Source organism: Camelus ferus, chromosome 15 (genome assembly GCF_009834535.1).
Source record: "Camelus ferus isolate YT-003-E chromosome 15, BCGSAC_Cfer_1.0, whole genome shotgun sequence".
In the NCBI taxonomy this organism is placed as follows: Eukaryota; Metazoa; Chordata; class Mammalia; order Artiodactyla; family Camelidae; genus Camelus; species Camelus ferus.
The window spans coordinates 46,198,539-46,213,846 of NC_045710.1; the positions used below are offsets into that span (position 1 = coordinate 46,198,539).

Sequence of the window (15,308 nt, forward strand, 5' to 3'; positions counted from 1 at the left end):
AAAGAATTGCTCAAGAGATATGGGTTCCCTAAAGCTGAGGCAAAGGGTTCTGTACTTTAATTTTGTAAACGGAAATCCTTCTAAAATATAATGCTTAGCTCTCTAGTCTCCTAAGTAGGTTACACTAAACGTAATAAAACTTGCCTGTCAGAGGATCATATTCAATGATGCGCTTGCTTAAAAGAAAAAAAATTGTATTCCTTACCATGTCTACCCTTATATATATCTCTCTCCTCATCTCACACCTTTTCTCACTTATTCACTGCTCTCCAGACATTCTAGTTCTCTTTCTATTCTAAATTCTACTCTTCCCATCTCAGTGTCTTTGCTGTTCCCTCTGCCTGGAATGCTTTTCATCTTACATGTTTCCTTCTCATCACTCATGTTCTTGCACAAATGTCACTTCCTCAAAGAGGCCTTCTCTGACCTCTCCCAGCAACTCTACCCAAGACACAGTTTTTAAAAAGTAACAGTTATCACTAACTTTTAGTTTTTTTTAATTCTAGGTCTCCTTCCACTACAATGTTAGCTCCATGAGATACTGCATCCTACTACCTAGCACAGTAAACTGCCGGCATGTAGGAGGTACTTAATAAATACTGAAAGCTAGATGAACTAAGAGTAAATTTATGTAAATCAATGTCTTTATGGACTACTAAGAAATAAGGGCTGCATTCCAACTTTAACATTCCTGGATGCATGTTCACAATTTGTTGCCCCTTTCTCAAAACCCTTGGTCTCTGTTTAGGAACTACATGGTTCTAGGGAAACGGTCTCCAATTGTAGGTCTCCAAAGATAGGATAAGGGTCTAAACTAGTCCAATCAGCACATGGAACCAACTGAGCTTAAAGCTAAAGAAGACAGACTGAGAGAAATGCAGAGAAACAAAACCAAGGCTTGATAACATCATTAACCTTCTCTATCAAGCACCTAAAAGCTAACTTACTTCTGGTTATTTTTCAGTATCTGAGATAATAAATCCCCTTAATTGTTTAAAATGCTCTGACTGTTGTTTCCTGTTAGTTGGAACTAAAAGCACTCTAAATGATACAATAGCCTGATATACTGATACAGTATACAGTAGAGGCTCTGTGCCTTCAAGTGTCTTTGGATACTGCTTTTTTTTTTTCCCTCCATTGATCAGTAACTTCTCTATTGTCACAAACTTGCTACTTGCTACACTCCACCACTGCTTTTTCTTTCTTTCTTTTTTAATTGATGTATAGTTGATTTACAATGTTGTGTTAGTTGCTGGTGTACAAGCATAGTGATTCAGTTATACATATATTCTTTTTCATTATAGGTTACTACAAGATATTGAACAAAGCTCCCTATGCTATACAGGAGGACCCTGTTTTCATCACTGATGCTTTTAATCCTCACTGTCTTAATCTTTGACGTGCTATTTCCCCCATCTTCATTTTGCCTTTCTTCTTCCTTATTGCTCCTGTCTTGATGATTTTCTTTCTTAAATTTTTTTTTTAATAAAACATGGTCATGATCTTTGGACATGATAGACAAGTTCTTTCTCTCAACATCTATTCTGCATCTCCCACACAGGAATACAACCCTGCAAAACTGAGTCTCCCTTTCAGCTTTAGGTGTCAGTCTGAATAGGCTATTCAGTATACCCAATCTCCTTGCCGTATGATTAGTTCAGAGATGAGAAGATAATCCAGACCCAAACCAATCAGTGCATGGCATTTTCCTGGTCAAAGTAACTGCGTATGTGACCTAACTTAGCCCAGTGGATTAAAGCCAAGGATTTCATTTGATGACTGAAGAAGAAAAAAATCTTGTTCTAGGCAGTATGGTACACAAATATGGAAGATCTGAAACTGTTATGTACAGCCTTTTGCTACAATTAGATTAGCTACTCCAAAGATGAAGCCAACAAAGGAAGGTAGAAGTGAATTAAACAGAGAAACTAAGCTAGAAAACAAAGACCACACCATGACTGAAGACTAACCTCATTTTGGACTACTTCAAGTTCCCCAAGTCAATACATTTCTTTTATTGTTTAAATTATTTGATATGAATATTTTGGCCCTTTTAACTGACACCACCTTAGCCAATACAATAAAGTTTCCATATACAGTGTATTATTAGGTGCTCTCTTAGAGGTTCTTCTTCACTGTTTACACAATACCTACAGTTTTAAAGGTTTGCTGATTATTCTTTTCCAAGTCCAGAGCCATTCTTGTTTAAGGATGCCAGAGGACTTCACAATATATAATAGATTCAACAGTAGGTACATGATTTACTTTCTAAGCTTACCTAATAAAGCAGTTTATAGTCAAGTTCATGTTTCAAGACTGGAACAGCTAAAAACCAAATAAATTTTTCCAGTCTTGAGAACAGTGAATGAAATAATCTGGTAACCATATTGGTAAGTCTCTAAAATGACAGACTAGAATTATTTATCCACATAACAAAATGAAAACTTAAGAGCTAAAAATTTCTTGAAAAGGATGTAAGCTGCATTTAAGAATTATTTTCTTTTTTAGTTATACAAATCAGCCTTATCTTTGGGGTATAAAAACAAACAAGAATTCTAATAAAAATTCAAAATACACAATTAACAGTAAAAAAGAATAAAGTTAGAGGTAACATACTTTTTTATTTCAAAACGTACTAGAAAGCTACAGTTATCAAAATAGTGTGGTACTGGCATAAACACAGACATACAGACAAAAGGGACAGAATAAAGAACCCAGAAATAAACCTTCACATATACAGTCAAATGATTTTAGACAAGGGTGCAAGACCATTCAATAGGGAAAGGACAGTCTTCAACAAATGATGCTGGGAAATTCTTTTCCATTCTTATCCACATGCAAAAGAATGTAGTTGGATCCTTACTTTATACTATATAGAAGCATTTACTCAAAATAGATAAAAGACCTAAAAGTAAAACCTAAAACTATAAAGCTTTTAGAAGAAAACAGGGGAAAAGCTTCATGACATTGGATTTAGCAATGATTTCTAGGATATGATACAGAAAGCATGGGCAACAAAACAGATAAAATGAACTACATCAAAATTTAAAACTTCTGTGCATCAAAGAACACAAATCAACAGAGTGAAACGGTAATGGGAGAAAATATTTGCAAATCATATATCTCATAAGAAGTTAATAGCCAGAATATTTAAAGAACTCCTACAACTCAACATCAGCAAAAAAAATCTGGTAAAAAAAAATGGGCAAAAAAGATATTTCTCCAAAGAAGACATACAAATGGCCAATAAGCCATGAACAGATGCTCAACATCACTAAACATCAGAAAAATGTAAATTAAAACCAAAATGAGATACCACCTCACACACATTAGGATGGCTGCTATCAAAAAACAAAACAAAACAAAACAAAAAAACAAAAACTAAAACTAACAAGAGGAATAACACGTGTCACCAAGGATGTGGAGAAACTGTTACCCTTGTGCACTTGTGGTGGGAATGTAAAATTGTGCAGTTGTAATGGAAAACATTTTTTTTCTGTTTTAAAAAATTAGAAACAGAATTACCATATAATCTAGCAATTCCACTTCTGGATATGTACCCAAAAGAACTGAAAGCAGCTAAGATATATTTGCATATGTAAGTTCATAGAAACATTATTCACACTAGCCAAAAGGTGGAAACTAGCTGTGTTCACTAACAGATGAATGGATGAACAAAACATAGACTATACATATAATGGAATATTATTCAGCCTTATAAAGGAATGAAATTCTGACCTATGCTACAACATGGATAAACCTTGAGCACATTAGGCAAAAGAAATAAGCCCGTCACAAAGGACAAATACTATATAATTGCACTTATAGAAGGAACCTAGAGTAGTCAAACTAACAGAGGCAGAAAAGAATTGTGGTTGCCAGTGACTGGAAGAAGGAGGAAATGGGAACTTATTGTTTAACAGGTACAGAGTTTCAGTTTTATAAGATGAAGACGGCTCTGCAGATGGATGGTGGTGACAGTATCACAATGTGAATGTACTTAATGCCACTGAACTGTACAATTAAAATAGTTAAGGTAATAAATTTTATGTTAGCAATATTTTACCACAATAAAAATATTTTAAAAATATGGTTAATAGCAATGAATCCTTAAGTCATTAATAATTATTCAAATATGAAGTTTTCAAGCCCCCAACTTTTAATTTTTTTCTCTATTTACACTAAAAATATTACTGAAATATTCTGGCTAAAACTTTAAGATTTAATTTCTTTTAAGAAATATAATTTACTTTATAACTAAAATGACATACAGAATATCCTTTGTTTTTGAGAAATAAATACAAGAATGTAGAATAGTAAATGAATAACCCAGTAAATTAAATAAAGAGCTTCAAATAGTTTATTCCTGTAACATAGGAAACACTATTATAAAAAACAAAACAACCTTTTCTGACTAAAAAGTATTACCTCTCTTTGTAGAAAATTTAGGAAAAACAGAAAAAAATGAGTAACAAATTTAAATTATACATAATCCTACCACATAAAGATAACCACCACAAAGACAAGCTGTCTCCCTGGTCTAGAAAGGTGAAGAGATAAAAAAAATCTTTTCAACATAGCTAAGATCATACTACATAAATAGGTCTCTGTCTTGCTTTTTCACTTAATGTTATAATGTATGCATTTTCTTCAAACAGTAAAAACCTTTGCCTATATGATATTCCATGATAATGAATATACCAGGCATAACTTATTTCACCATTCCTCTACTGTTAGACATTTAGGTTCTTTCCAATTTGTAGTATTTAAAAATTCTTCATTAAAAATGAACAGCTTGTAATTATCATTATTTTTCAGTGAAATCATACCCTTATAGAATCACAAACTTTTTCCAAGTTTTTTCTCTTTCTATTTAAAGGTTATCATTATCTTCAAAGATGTTTTACAACTGTATTAGTTTAAGTGGCCTAAATGTGAAAAGGAGAAGCTACAATTATGAAAAATCACTGTTCCCATACTGTACATACGTCAGATAATAATTTGGCTTAGTTTAACTAATATAGAACCTGAAAGTGGAATAGTTACTTTAAAAATTACTGGCAAAAAGTTGGCCAATGCTAACTAGGCAATGTAGGAATTCTATACACCCAGACATGCAATAATAAAAATGTGTGTGTGATAAGGTGATGGTGGGAATATTTTAAAAAAGTGAAAATATGCTAGTTATTAAGCAATTCACAGACACAGGTTTGCTACCCATCACTATCAACGGATAAGATCAACATTTTGGTAGCAGTCTAAATTAAGTACAGTGGATCATCTTTCATAAAACTTTTCCCACTCTGACTGAAAAGCTTATATATATGATTTAGAGCATCACCCCAATGTCAGTAAGGAATTCACATCATAGATAAGTACCAAAGTCCTCCAGACCATTTTTAACAAGATACTCAAGATGCCAGGGATCTTAACTATAACATACAGCACAATACTGATATTTCAAAGAATATCAAATTTCACAAACAGCCTGTTACACTCAGTAATTCCTAATGACTATCTTATTAAAACACAGTTATGACATGCTGGTAATCCCAACCAACATGAATTAGAGTCTGTGACATCTTTCTTCTGAAAAATGGTATGTGTCATGTGTTCTTTTCCCTACAATGACTGACTTAAAATTAAGTGGTTTGACCAAAGAGGTAAAAGAATTAAACATAATGCATGATACTTGATTGGATCCCAAATTGAAAAATGAAATAAAAACTTGCAATAAAGAACATTACTAGAGTAATTTAAATGCGAACTATATGCTAAAAACACCATTATATCAATGTTAAGTTTCTAGAAAAATTAAGTGGTTAGGGACAGATTTTTTAGTGCTTCACAATATTGTACCTCTAAAATAATCTAGAGACATTCAAGCATCACAAAAGCACAAGAGGAAATATTATTGTACAATACTTAAAGCAAAATAAGCATTATATATTTTTTAAATCATCCAAAATTATAAAAAGGCACCAAAATACTCTGGAGCACTCCAAGTCTTATTTAAAACCAAGCCCCTTTAGAAAAATTACAAAAACAAAGAAATTCTGCTTTATAATCAGTTAATCCTGTGTGTTTATTACATATCCAGAAAGTTGACTTAATTTTAGGGATACTCCGGACTAACTGATAATCACATACGCTTACCTTAATTCTCTGTAGGAAAACTGTAAACTTAGAGAAAATTTCCTTTAGCAGATCAAACCATTGAGGAAAATTCAACATTCTCATCTGATCTGCAAGCCTAGAAAATAATTCAAACAAAAATGATGATTGTCTTTGGGCCAATATGATGATATCTACAAACTAGAGGAAACTGTACTAAATACTGTGTAGTAACAAAAGAATAAAACGCAATTTAATCTAAATACCTAAGTAAAACTGTAAAATTAAGATGAAGAGGTCAATTACCAAACAACTTCTTGTTTAAACATCTCTAAGACTAGTCAAGTATACTGACTTATGACTCTTATCACACAGTAAATAAGTCCATGTGAACATGCTTCATGACTGTTAGATGAAAAACCACAGAGAAATAAACAAATTTTGGTTAAAAGTGGAGAAGATATATTCTGGAATAAAAATAAAAATATAACATCTCCCTTAATAAATTTAATAACCTACTTTTCTAACTACAAACTAAAAAGTACTTTTCTATATGTGAAGGATAATATAGCAGAGTGGCTAAGAGCATGGGTTCTTGAGCCACATTGCCTTGGTTCAAGTTCCAGCCCTGAGACTTACTAGTTGTATGACTGTGGGCAAGTGATTTAACCCCTCCATGTTCTAATTTTCTCATCTTAAATGGGAAAAGTGATAAAAACCTACCTTACATGGTTGCTGTGAATATTAACCGAGTAGTAAGAAGTACTCAGAACAATGCACAGTGCATAAAAAGGTGCTATGTATTAACCAACATTGTATTAGAATAATATACACCTAGTATATATTATATACATACTAAATAGTATATTTGTACAATGCAGAATAGCCAATATTTTTATAGCTAATATAAATCAACAATTTTAAGATAAAAATTAATGTAGAATGGAATTACATAAAGATATTTTATAGTATTACAGACTTCTTACTCTAAATTTTTAATTAATGTTGCTAGAGCTAGGATTTTATTCTCAAAAGATGCTCTTACATACTACGGATACAGGACGTTCCCTATTTAATTTGAGAAAATTCCCTAGGGAAGAAAATTTTTAAATAACTGACTCTTCCTGTTCAGAGGGCTTTTAGCAAAGTCCCCCAAACTTATTTTTTCCATCTACTAGTGATCTCTGCATTATTAGGATTGCTTCAGCTAATTCTGAAACTTGAGTTTTCACTAGGTAACAGTGTGGAAACTAAAACTCCACAATCCTCATTTTGTGAGTCTGGCCCAGAGAAGTTTCACAGTTGTCCATATTGCTATTTCTTAGGTCAGTTAATGAAGTTTAGATATCTATATGAATGAGTAATTCACAGTCATAAAATATTTATCACTGTTCTTTTCAAAAGAAGGGTGAAAACAAAATATTACATACATGGGCAATTCAAAATCATGTACCCAAACTTCTCAAAGCCAACTAGAAACTGGGTTTTAATTATATAGCTAAATAATTTAAATTTAACACTGCTATTCCTCTTCAATTTCCAGCCTCCATGTCTGCACTATATCCTCTCCACCTTCTCTCTGCCCTGGGAGGATGAGCTGCTTGGTTTGGCCAATGAGGAGGCTGCAAAGATTAAAAGGAGGAAAGCTGCTAATAGTTTCATCCCCCTCCCTGAGGGGTTACTTTAGAACGACTGCCCGGTTCCACTGAAGTTCACTTCAACTACTACAAGACTTTTTTTTTTCAACTACTATGTCTTTTTCTCCTTCTGAATTCTATTTCCTGCTTTCTTTCCTTGTCCCTAAAAGTTCCTGCACTATCACCTGTGATTTTGCTACACTCTGCCCATACCATAGGAAACCGTTCCTTAACTAAATCCTCCTTAGATTACTCTGTGTCGTCTTTTCTCTGATAAACCCAACTTAATATTTATACTTACTTTACAACAGCCTCTGTGTCTATTTCTTCTATTTGTGAAACTTTATTTATCACACACTGCAAAATTTGAGGGAAAAAAAAAACAATCTGATTAATGTCTTTAGGATTCTAAGTACTACAATGTTCATTTGTATACTAATGAGGGCCTCAATGACTATGATAATCATTTTACCAAACTTCTCTTGTGTCTCTTACATCTCAAGGTATTTAAAAAACTGCAGCATTACCCTTACTCTATTAAACAATTATTCCAGAGTATGTTTGAACTGTATTAACTAAAATCCCCTACTATTTAAAACTGTTCAAAATCATAAACATACACAAAACTCCCAAAGAACTGTAATACTTAGGAACAATAAAACTCCACAATAAAATTCCAAAAAAATTCATACAACAGTTTAAAGTTGAAAAAAAAAAAGCTCAGACTTCAGGAGAAGTCCGGGAATTAAAACACAGCAGTATTTAAAAACTGTTTAAAAGTATAACATACAGAAAACTGTACAAATTATGTTTATAAAAATAACTCAATTTTTTTTTTAAAATGGAGTTTACCTATGTAACTAGAATTCAGATTATGAAACTGAACATAGCCAGTAAGTCCCTCTCCTGCTCCCCTCCTAGTCACTACTTCCTCCCAAAAGACATTGCTATCCTGATTTCTAATACCATAGATTAATTTTGTTTCTAATTGAATGCTAGGTAAGTGGAATCATACAGTGAGTATTCCGTTGTGCCTGGTTTCTTCGATTTCACATTATGTATGTGAACATTCATGTTGTTCCATGTAATTTATTTATTCTCATTCCTGTATAGTTTTCAATTGTATACTTATGTTATAATTCTACTTATCTTTTCTACTGATAGAATTTGGTTTTTCCAGTTTTTTGTTTGTTTTTTTTTTTTACTATAAATAGTACTGTCATGAAATTATTGTGCTGTCTTTGGTAGTTTATGTATGCATGTCTGATGGGTAAATTATCTAGAAGTAGAATTGCTGAGACATAACATATGTGTATATTTAGTGTTAGTTACCAACAATTTTTGAGTGGTTGTAACAATTTTAAAATACAATGGTTTAGTCAGTGTTTGAAAAAGGTACACATTCAACATAGAAGAAAGGTTAAACAGGTTTAAATACCATAATGTTGATGGAATTTTATACAACCATCAAAAATGATGTTGCTGAAGGCTTTATGAGAAAATGCTTACTTTATGATTCAAACTGAAATATATGTACAATTCAAAATTATATATACAGTATGATAGCATCAATGAAAAACACCAGTAACAACTAAGACTCAAATATTCTTAAAGTGATAATCTTTTGACTGGTAGGGCTATATTTGTCTTTCTTCTTTCTATATTTAAAATTTTTAAATAAATGAGAAAATATTACTATTATACTGTATATATTATTACTAGGATCATGTAAAAATAAATTTCACAAAAGATTCCAGACTAAAATGTATCAAATAAACAACGTATAATTACCTGTTTAATGATGTTCTTTGCTGTAATAATCATTTCTTTACTGTATATTTCTAAAAAATTAAGTTTTCTTTGTTTTAAAAGTCCAAATACAAGTGACACTAGTCTTTCCTATTAAAATAAGAGAAGAGTATATAATGTCACATATTAATATAAAATAAAACCACTTAGAGGTAGAAAAAAAATCAACATCAAGGATTTTATTGATTTATTGATCCTCAGATCTCTATCCTGCATATAGTATTTTCTAGAAGCTGAAAAAATCCCTTTCTACAGCAATTTTGTCATCAGATTTTTGAAGTCAGTATTCTAAAACAGGTAAATCCTATTCTATTACAGTGGATCAAATGATGCTGGTTTGGAGGCAAAACAATATATTTTGGCCTAGCTTCAACAAACAGGTAGAAAGTCTTCTTCTCAAACCCTGATGACCAATAAACACTCCATGATTCCTGTGCTTTTTTTATCTACGGGTCTAAAGGACTGGAATGATTACCTAGACTGTTCGTGCGGAATTAACTGCTAACATTTATAAAAATCTCCTTAACTACTTAAGCTGCTATCAGGGCTTTTTGGATTCTTTACTAGTTATTGGGAGTAACCAGCCTTGAGAAGTTAACAGATAAGTTACCAAGTATGATGTATTTGTATATGCCTATACATAAAACATGTTCATAATAGGTGCACAGTGAATGCAAATGACAGAAAAGTTACCATATAATAATGATCACTTTCTATAAAAGACACACCCCAGTACATGCATATGCATGGACAGACATTAATTCAGCCTATATCTTTATTTTGAACTCAGTTTGTTAGCTATATAAAGACCTTCAACTCCAATTTCTAATTAAGCTATAAAATTATTGGTTCTATAATTTCACAGGATAATGAACAACTATGGTGCTTCCTAAAGTCACGTATTTTGTGAAGGATTTCATAGGTCTCACAGAACTTGAAACTGAAGATAATTTTGCTCACTCTAACCTGAGAAGGATGTGTTCTAAACCAAGACTATTAGGAATTAACATTAAGCAATGACATCAATTTCATCCCATAGTTCAAAAGACATACCTCTTCTAAAATTTGACAGTCATCTTCCAATGGTCTATTTAAGTCACTGTGAGAATAAGTAGAAAACTCTGCAATCATCATTTTATCTATCAATTTTTCTAATTCACAAAGCTGTGATCCCAAATGCCTACAAAGAAAGAGAAAAATATTACCCATATTTATTAAAAACCCAAATTTATATTAGAGAAATGCAAATCAAAACTATAATGAAGTATCACCTCACACTGGTCAGAATGGCTATCATCAAATAGTCTACAAATAATAAATGCTGGAGAGGGGGTAGAGAAAAGGGAACCCTCCTACACTACTGGTGGGAATGTAAATTGGTGCAGACACTATGAAAAACAGTATGGAAGTCCCTTAAAAAAACTAAAAATAGAATTCCATATGACCTAGCAATCCCACTCCTGAGCATGTATCTGGAAAAAACAAAAACTCTTATTTGAAAATATACATGCACCCCAATGTTCACAGCAGCACTATTATAACAGCTAAGACATGAAAGCAACCTAAATGTTCATCAACAGATGAATGGATAAAGAAGATGTGATCACACACACACACACACACACACACACACACACACACACACACACACACACACACACACACACAGAGCTGATGGAATATTACTCAGCCATAAAAAGAGTGAAATGTGCAGTTACATGAATGGACTTATAGATTATCATTCTAAGTGAAGTCAGAGAAAGACAAACATTATATATCACTTGTATGTGGAGTCTGAAAAAGAATACAAATGGACTCATTTACAAAACAGAAACAGACTCATAGACATGGAAAACAAACCTATGGTTACTAAAGGGGAAAGAGGAGGGGAATAAATGAGGAGAATAGGATTAACAGATATACACTATGTATAAAATAAACAGTTAAATGTGCTGTAGAAAATCTGGTTCTAGAAATTTCATGACTGTTTTTCAGTCTGCTTTTCACAGAAAAAAATATTCAGATACTATAAGTTCTTTCCTCATTAACCATTTTCTTTATATAAATGCCAGTAGCTCCCTAGCCACCATTCATTTATTCATAAATATAAACACTTACTATTTGTATCTGTTCTGGGTACATAAAACCATCTGAAGGACTACAGGGAGAGACTGAATCAATTGAATCTCTGTCATGAGTTTGAGTTAGTGTGCAATAGCCCTCAGGTCATTAAACTGAAAGCCATTAGAACACAAGACCAAAAATATAAAAATACTGAGCTACAATCTATCCATGGAAACTTTTTTCTCATAGAATATAATGTTCCTTTTTAATCTACCTCTTTAATATTTGCAGGTCTTAGAAGTTAAAGTGAGAAGGACTCTAATTTGGGAAGAGTTGTGGGGATGGCAAAGGCAAGTATTACTACTAAAGGGATTTGGAACCTTTTCCCTAGAAAAAGCATCTACTGTCCAAATGACAAGAATGGCCACACATAGATAGTCCTTGCTCTGATGGGCACTATGGATGAATACCTTCATATACAAAGGGATTTTTGCCACACAATCTAATAGCTTCATAAAACCAATGGGTTGAAAAAACCTGGGTAATCTAGTTGGCTCAAAAATTAAGTGAAATAGACCAATGGGAAATACGTTTATCTATACCTCAGTATAAAAAAATTTTTAAAGCTCTATCTTTGGGGGCAACATAAAGACATTTATATTTTAATATTTATATTATATTTTACTAAACTTAAAACATTTATAATTAAGCAAAAAAACACTTAAAAATTTCATACTTCATTTACTTGAAAAACAAATCCTTAATGTCAGCGACTGTCTTTACTAAGACTAAATATAGTACATTAAAAAAAAAGTAATTTAAACCATGTGACTTTTAGACAGATCCATTGTTCTTTTATAAACAACGTATGTCAAGTAGTGTAGCGATAATTTTGAAAAAAACTCATAAGTGAAATAATATATAAATTTGCATTTTATAATATGAAAATTATATTTCTTAAAGCTAATTAGAAGACATAATAAGGATCTCATAAATGGCATCAACATCTCATAATAAACTAATTCAGAACATATCCACTGTTACAAACTAAAACACTGCCTTAAGGGGAATTTGGCAGTGTCTAGCAAAATGACATAGGCAATTAGCATTTGACCTAGGAATCTCACTTGTCAGAATCTGTCTCAAAGATACTCTGGTAAAAATACAAAATAACATACATTCATTGCAGCACTGTTGGTAACTGCAAAGAAATGGGAAACAACCCAATGCTGATCAATAGAAGGCCAGTTAAATATATCATAATAGACCCTATACACTTTTCAAAGAATTGAGGAATACCAAGACTGCTACAGAGCAGTTTCTCAACCTGTTTTTCATTACTGCCCCCCAAAAGTCTTTTTAGACATATTTGTTCCTAATCACCTTCCCATGAAGTTTTAATATCACAGATACACTATATACCTATTTATGTACCATGGCCCTTTGGAGGGCCACAAACCACTGTAAAATTCAAGATTTTTTTCAACCCTTCCCAATTGTTTCCCCTTTGGGGTGATATCCCCAATTGAGAATGCATATTATAGTGTGACCTACAGGATATACTGTAACATAAAAACAGCAACGTGGAGAAAAGTATATACAGTATGCTAATGCTTATTTAAAATGAATAACAGAGAGATGAATAATAAATATAAACTAAAACTTTTTAAAATGGTGACTTATAGGTATAGGTAGAGAGGATCTGAATCAAGACAGGAGTTAAATTTCTCTGAATATCTTTAGTTTTCATATATTTGACTTTAGAATCATGTTAACTATTTAACATAGTTGTAAAATAACATTACTTTAAAAAAGATTCAATCCTTAAAAATCAAAAGCAAATGAAACAAATGAATTTAACTATGTATCAAATTAGTGGCAGATCTAATTCCACAAAGAGGAATTATTTCCAGTGACTTTTAAGACATTGTAATTTATTCTTTCATCCCACAAGGGATATACCTTAAGAAAAAGAAAAGAAATCCTAGGTGTTTGTAGTAACAATATTGTTAGTTCTGATAAAACAAATGAGTGATTTTGTTGGTGTCATTAGGAACCACAGTTTTCAGTCTGTTTGAAAGGAGATGCATATATATAAAATAAACTGAAGAAGTAAAAACTCTATAGTCCTGAATTTAAATTGGAACTACCAATACAAACTCATGTTTTTTCTTTAAAAAGGGAAAAGCATTTTCTAACTCTGACCATTATAAAGGACTAGAGATAATGACCAATCCAGTAGCAAGGAATACCTCTGGTACCCAGACTGTAATTTCTAAATACCATTTCCTACTAAAAAAAACTAGGGCTCCTTCGAGAAACAGCAGTTTACAAATCTGGGGCAGAAAATGTATAAAATGAATATCCTGTCCTACACAAAGTAAGAAAACTATCAATGACTACTCACAGAATTATATCAAAAGGACTTGAGGTTTCTACAAAACATAGGATAATATGAACATCAATAAAAATAAAATAGCAAAAACTGAATACTTCAAATATATATAAATCTGTGTGCTTATAAAACATTTGGAAGATACTAGATTTGCAATTCAGTATTTCAAAAACTGCTAAATAAAGGGAAAGAATCTAGAATTTATCCTGCCTATCCCTATAAAAATTGCTCTTCAGAGTTACCAAATAATTATTACAGGGGAAATACCACTTTATAGAAATATTCAAGTTAATAAAAGAATAAGGAAGCATAGAATTAGAGTATCATGATTTACAAGGAACAATGAGATGACAAATCTGGGCAATGATCATCAAATGTCTGCTAATGTAAAAAGAGAGACAATCAAACACATGTCACTTGACTGAAATATATACCACTACTTATTAGGTGCTTTTGCCAAAAATTAAAACTTAAATCTGATCAAGCCTTTAAATCTAACTCCTAGTTTATAGAAAATACAGGCAAAAGAAAAACATGCTAAACATGAGGATGCAGTTGGCATCTATCTATCTATTAAAATGGGCATAAGATTATCTATCTCATAGAGGGTTTATTTTTGGAGGGGGTAGGGGGATCAAATAATACATGCAATATTCTTTGCACAGTACCGGGTACAGAATACCAAAGTATTCAAAATACGTTCTTAGCTTTTATAGTGGGGGTGGTGGTAGAGTAACGGTGGTAGTTAGTAGGAAAAAAAATGGCGAAAACCAAAGAGTTTCTACATAAACCTTTACAGTAAGAAAGAGCAAATAACACTACATCTGTGAATTTCAAGGTAATAATCTTTCTATATTAAAACTGCAAGATATCAAGATTCAAATATATTCATATTTCATATGAATAAGAAACACTCTTTACAAATGTACAGGTTCTAAAATTACAGTAGAATACATTTGAGCAAACTGTAGACAATCCAAATGTTTGAAAAGTCTTTTTAAAAACCATATATGCTTTTTTTAAGGAATATTTTGTCCTTTGAGCTAAGGCACACAAAAAAGTAAAACTGGAAAGAGAGGTAAACTTTTCCTTGAGCTCAAGATAATTATAAGATTATAAAATTTTCATTCTATCTCCCAATAAATCACAATCTACTGAGAATAAATATTCAACCCTATTCTTAAGTATTTTCCACATAGCTTTGGACAACTATTCTTTTCATCAATATTATTCAGTATAAACTTATGAATCAGGAAAATGAAATAAAATAAGCTGCATGACCTCTGAGG

At 32.0% G+C, this 15,308-nt stretch overlaps 1 protein-coding gene across 3 annotated transcripts in view; it reads right to left on the minus strand.

The window, feature by feature from the left end:
* VPS54 (VPS54 subunit of GARP complex) overlaps positions 1 to 15,308 on the minus strand; it is an 85,015-nt gene that overhangs the window by 30,521 nt on the left and 39,186 nt on the right. For all 3 annotated transcript variants that reach the window (XR_004326364.1, XM_032497658.1, XM_032497657.1), the window contains exons 8-11: positions 10,614 to 10,740; positions 9,543 to 9,650; positions 8,053 to 8,108; positions 6,157 to 6,253 (exon numbers count right to left, since the gene is read on the minus strand). Coding sequence is in view for 2 of the 3 variants with exons in the window: in XM_032497658.1 (XP_032353549.1) it covers positions 6,157 to 6,253; positions 8,053 to 8,108; positions 9,543 to 9,650; positions 10,614 to 10,740 (388 nt within the window). In the remaining variant the exon portion in view is untranslated. The remainder of the gene's footprint in view (positions 1 to 6,156; positions 6,254 to 8,052; positions 8,109 to 9,542; positions 9,651 to 10,613; positions 10,741 to 15,308) is intronic.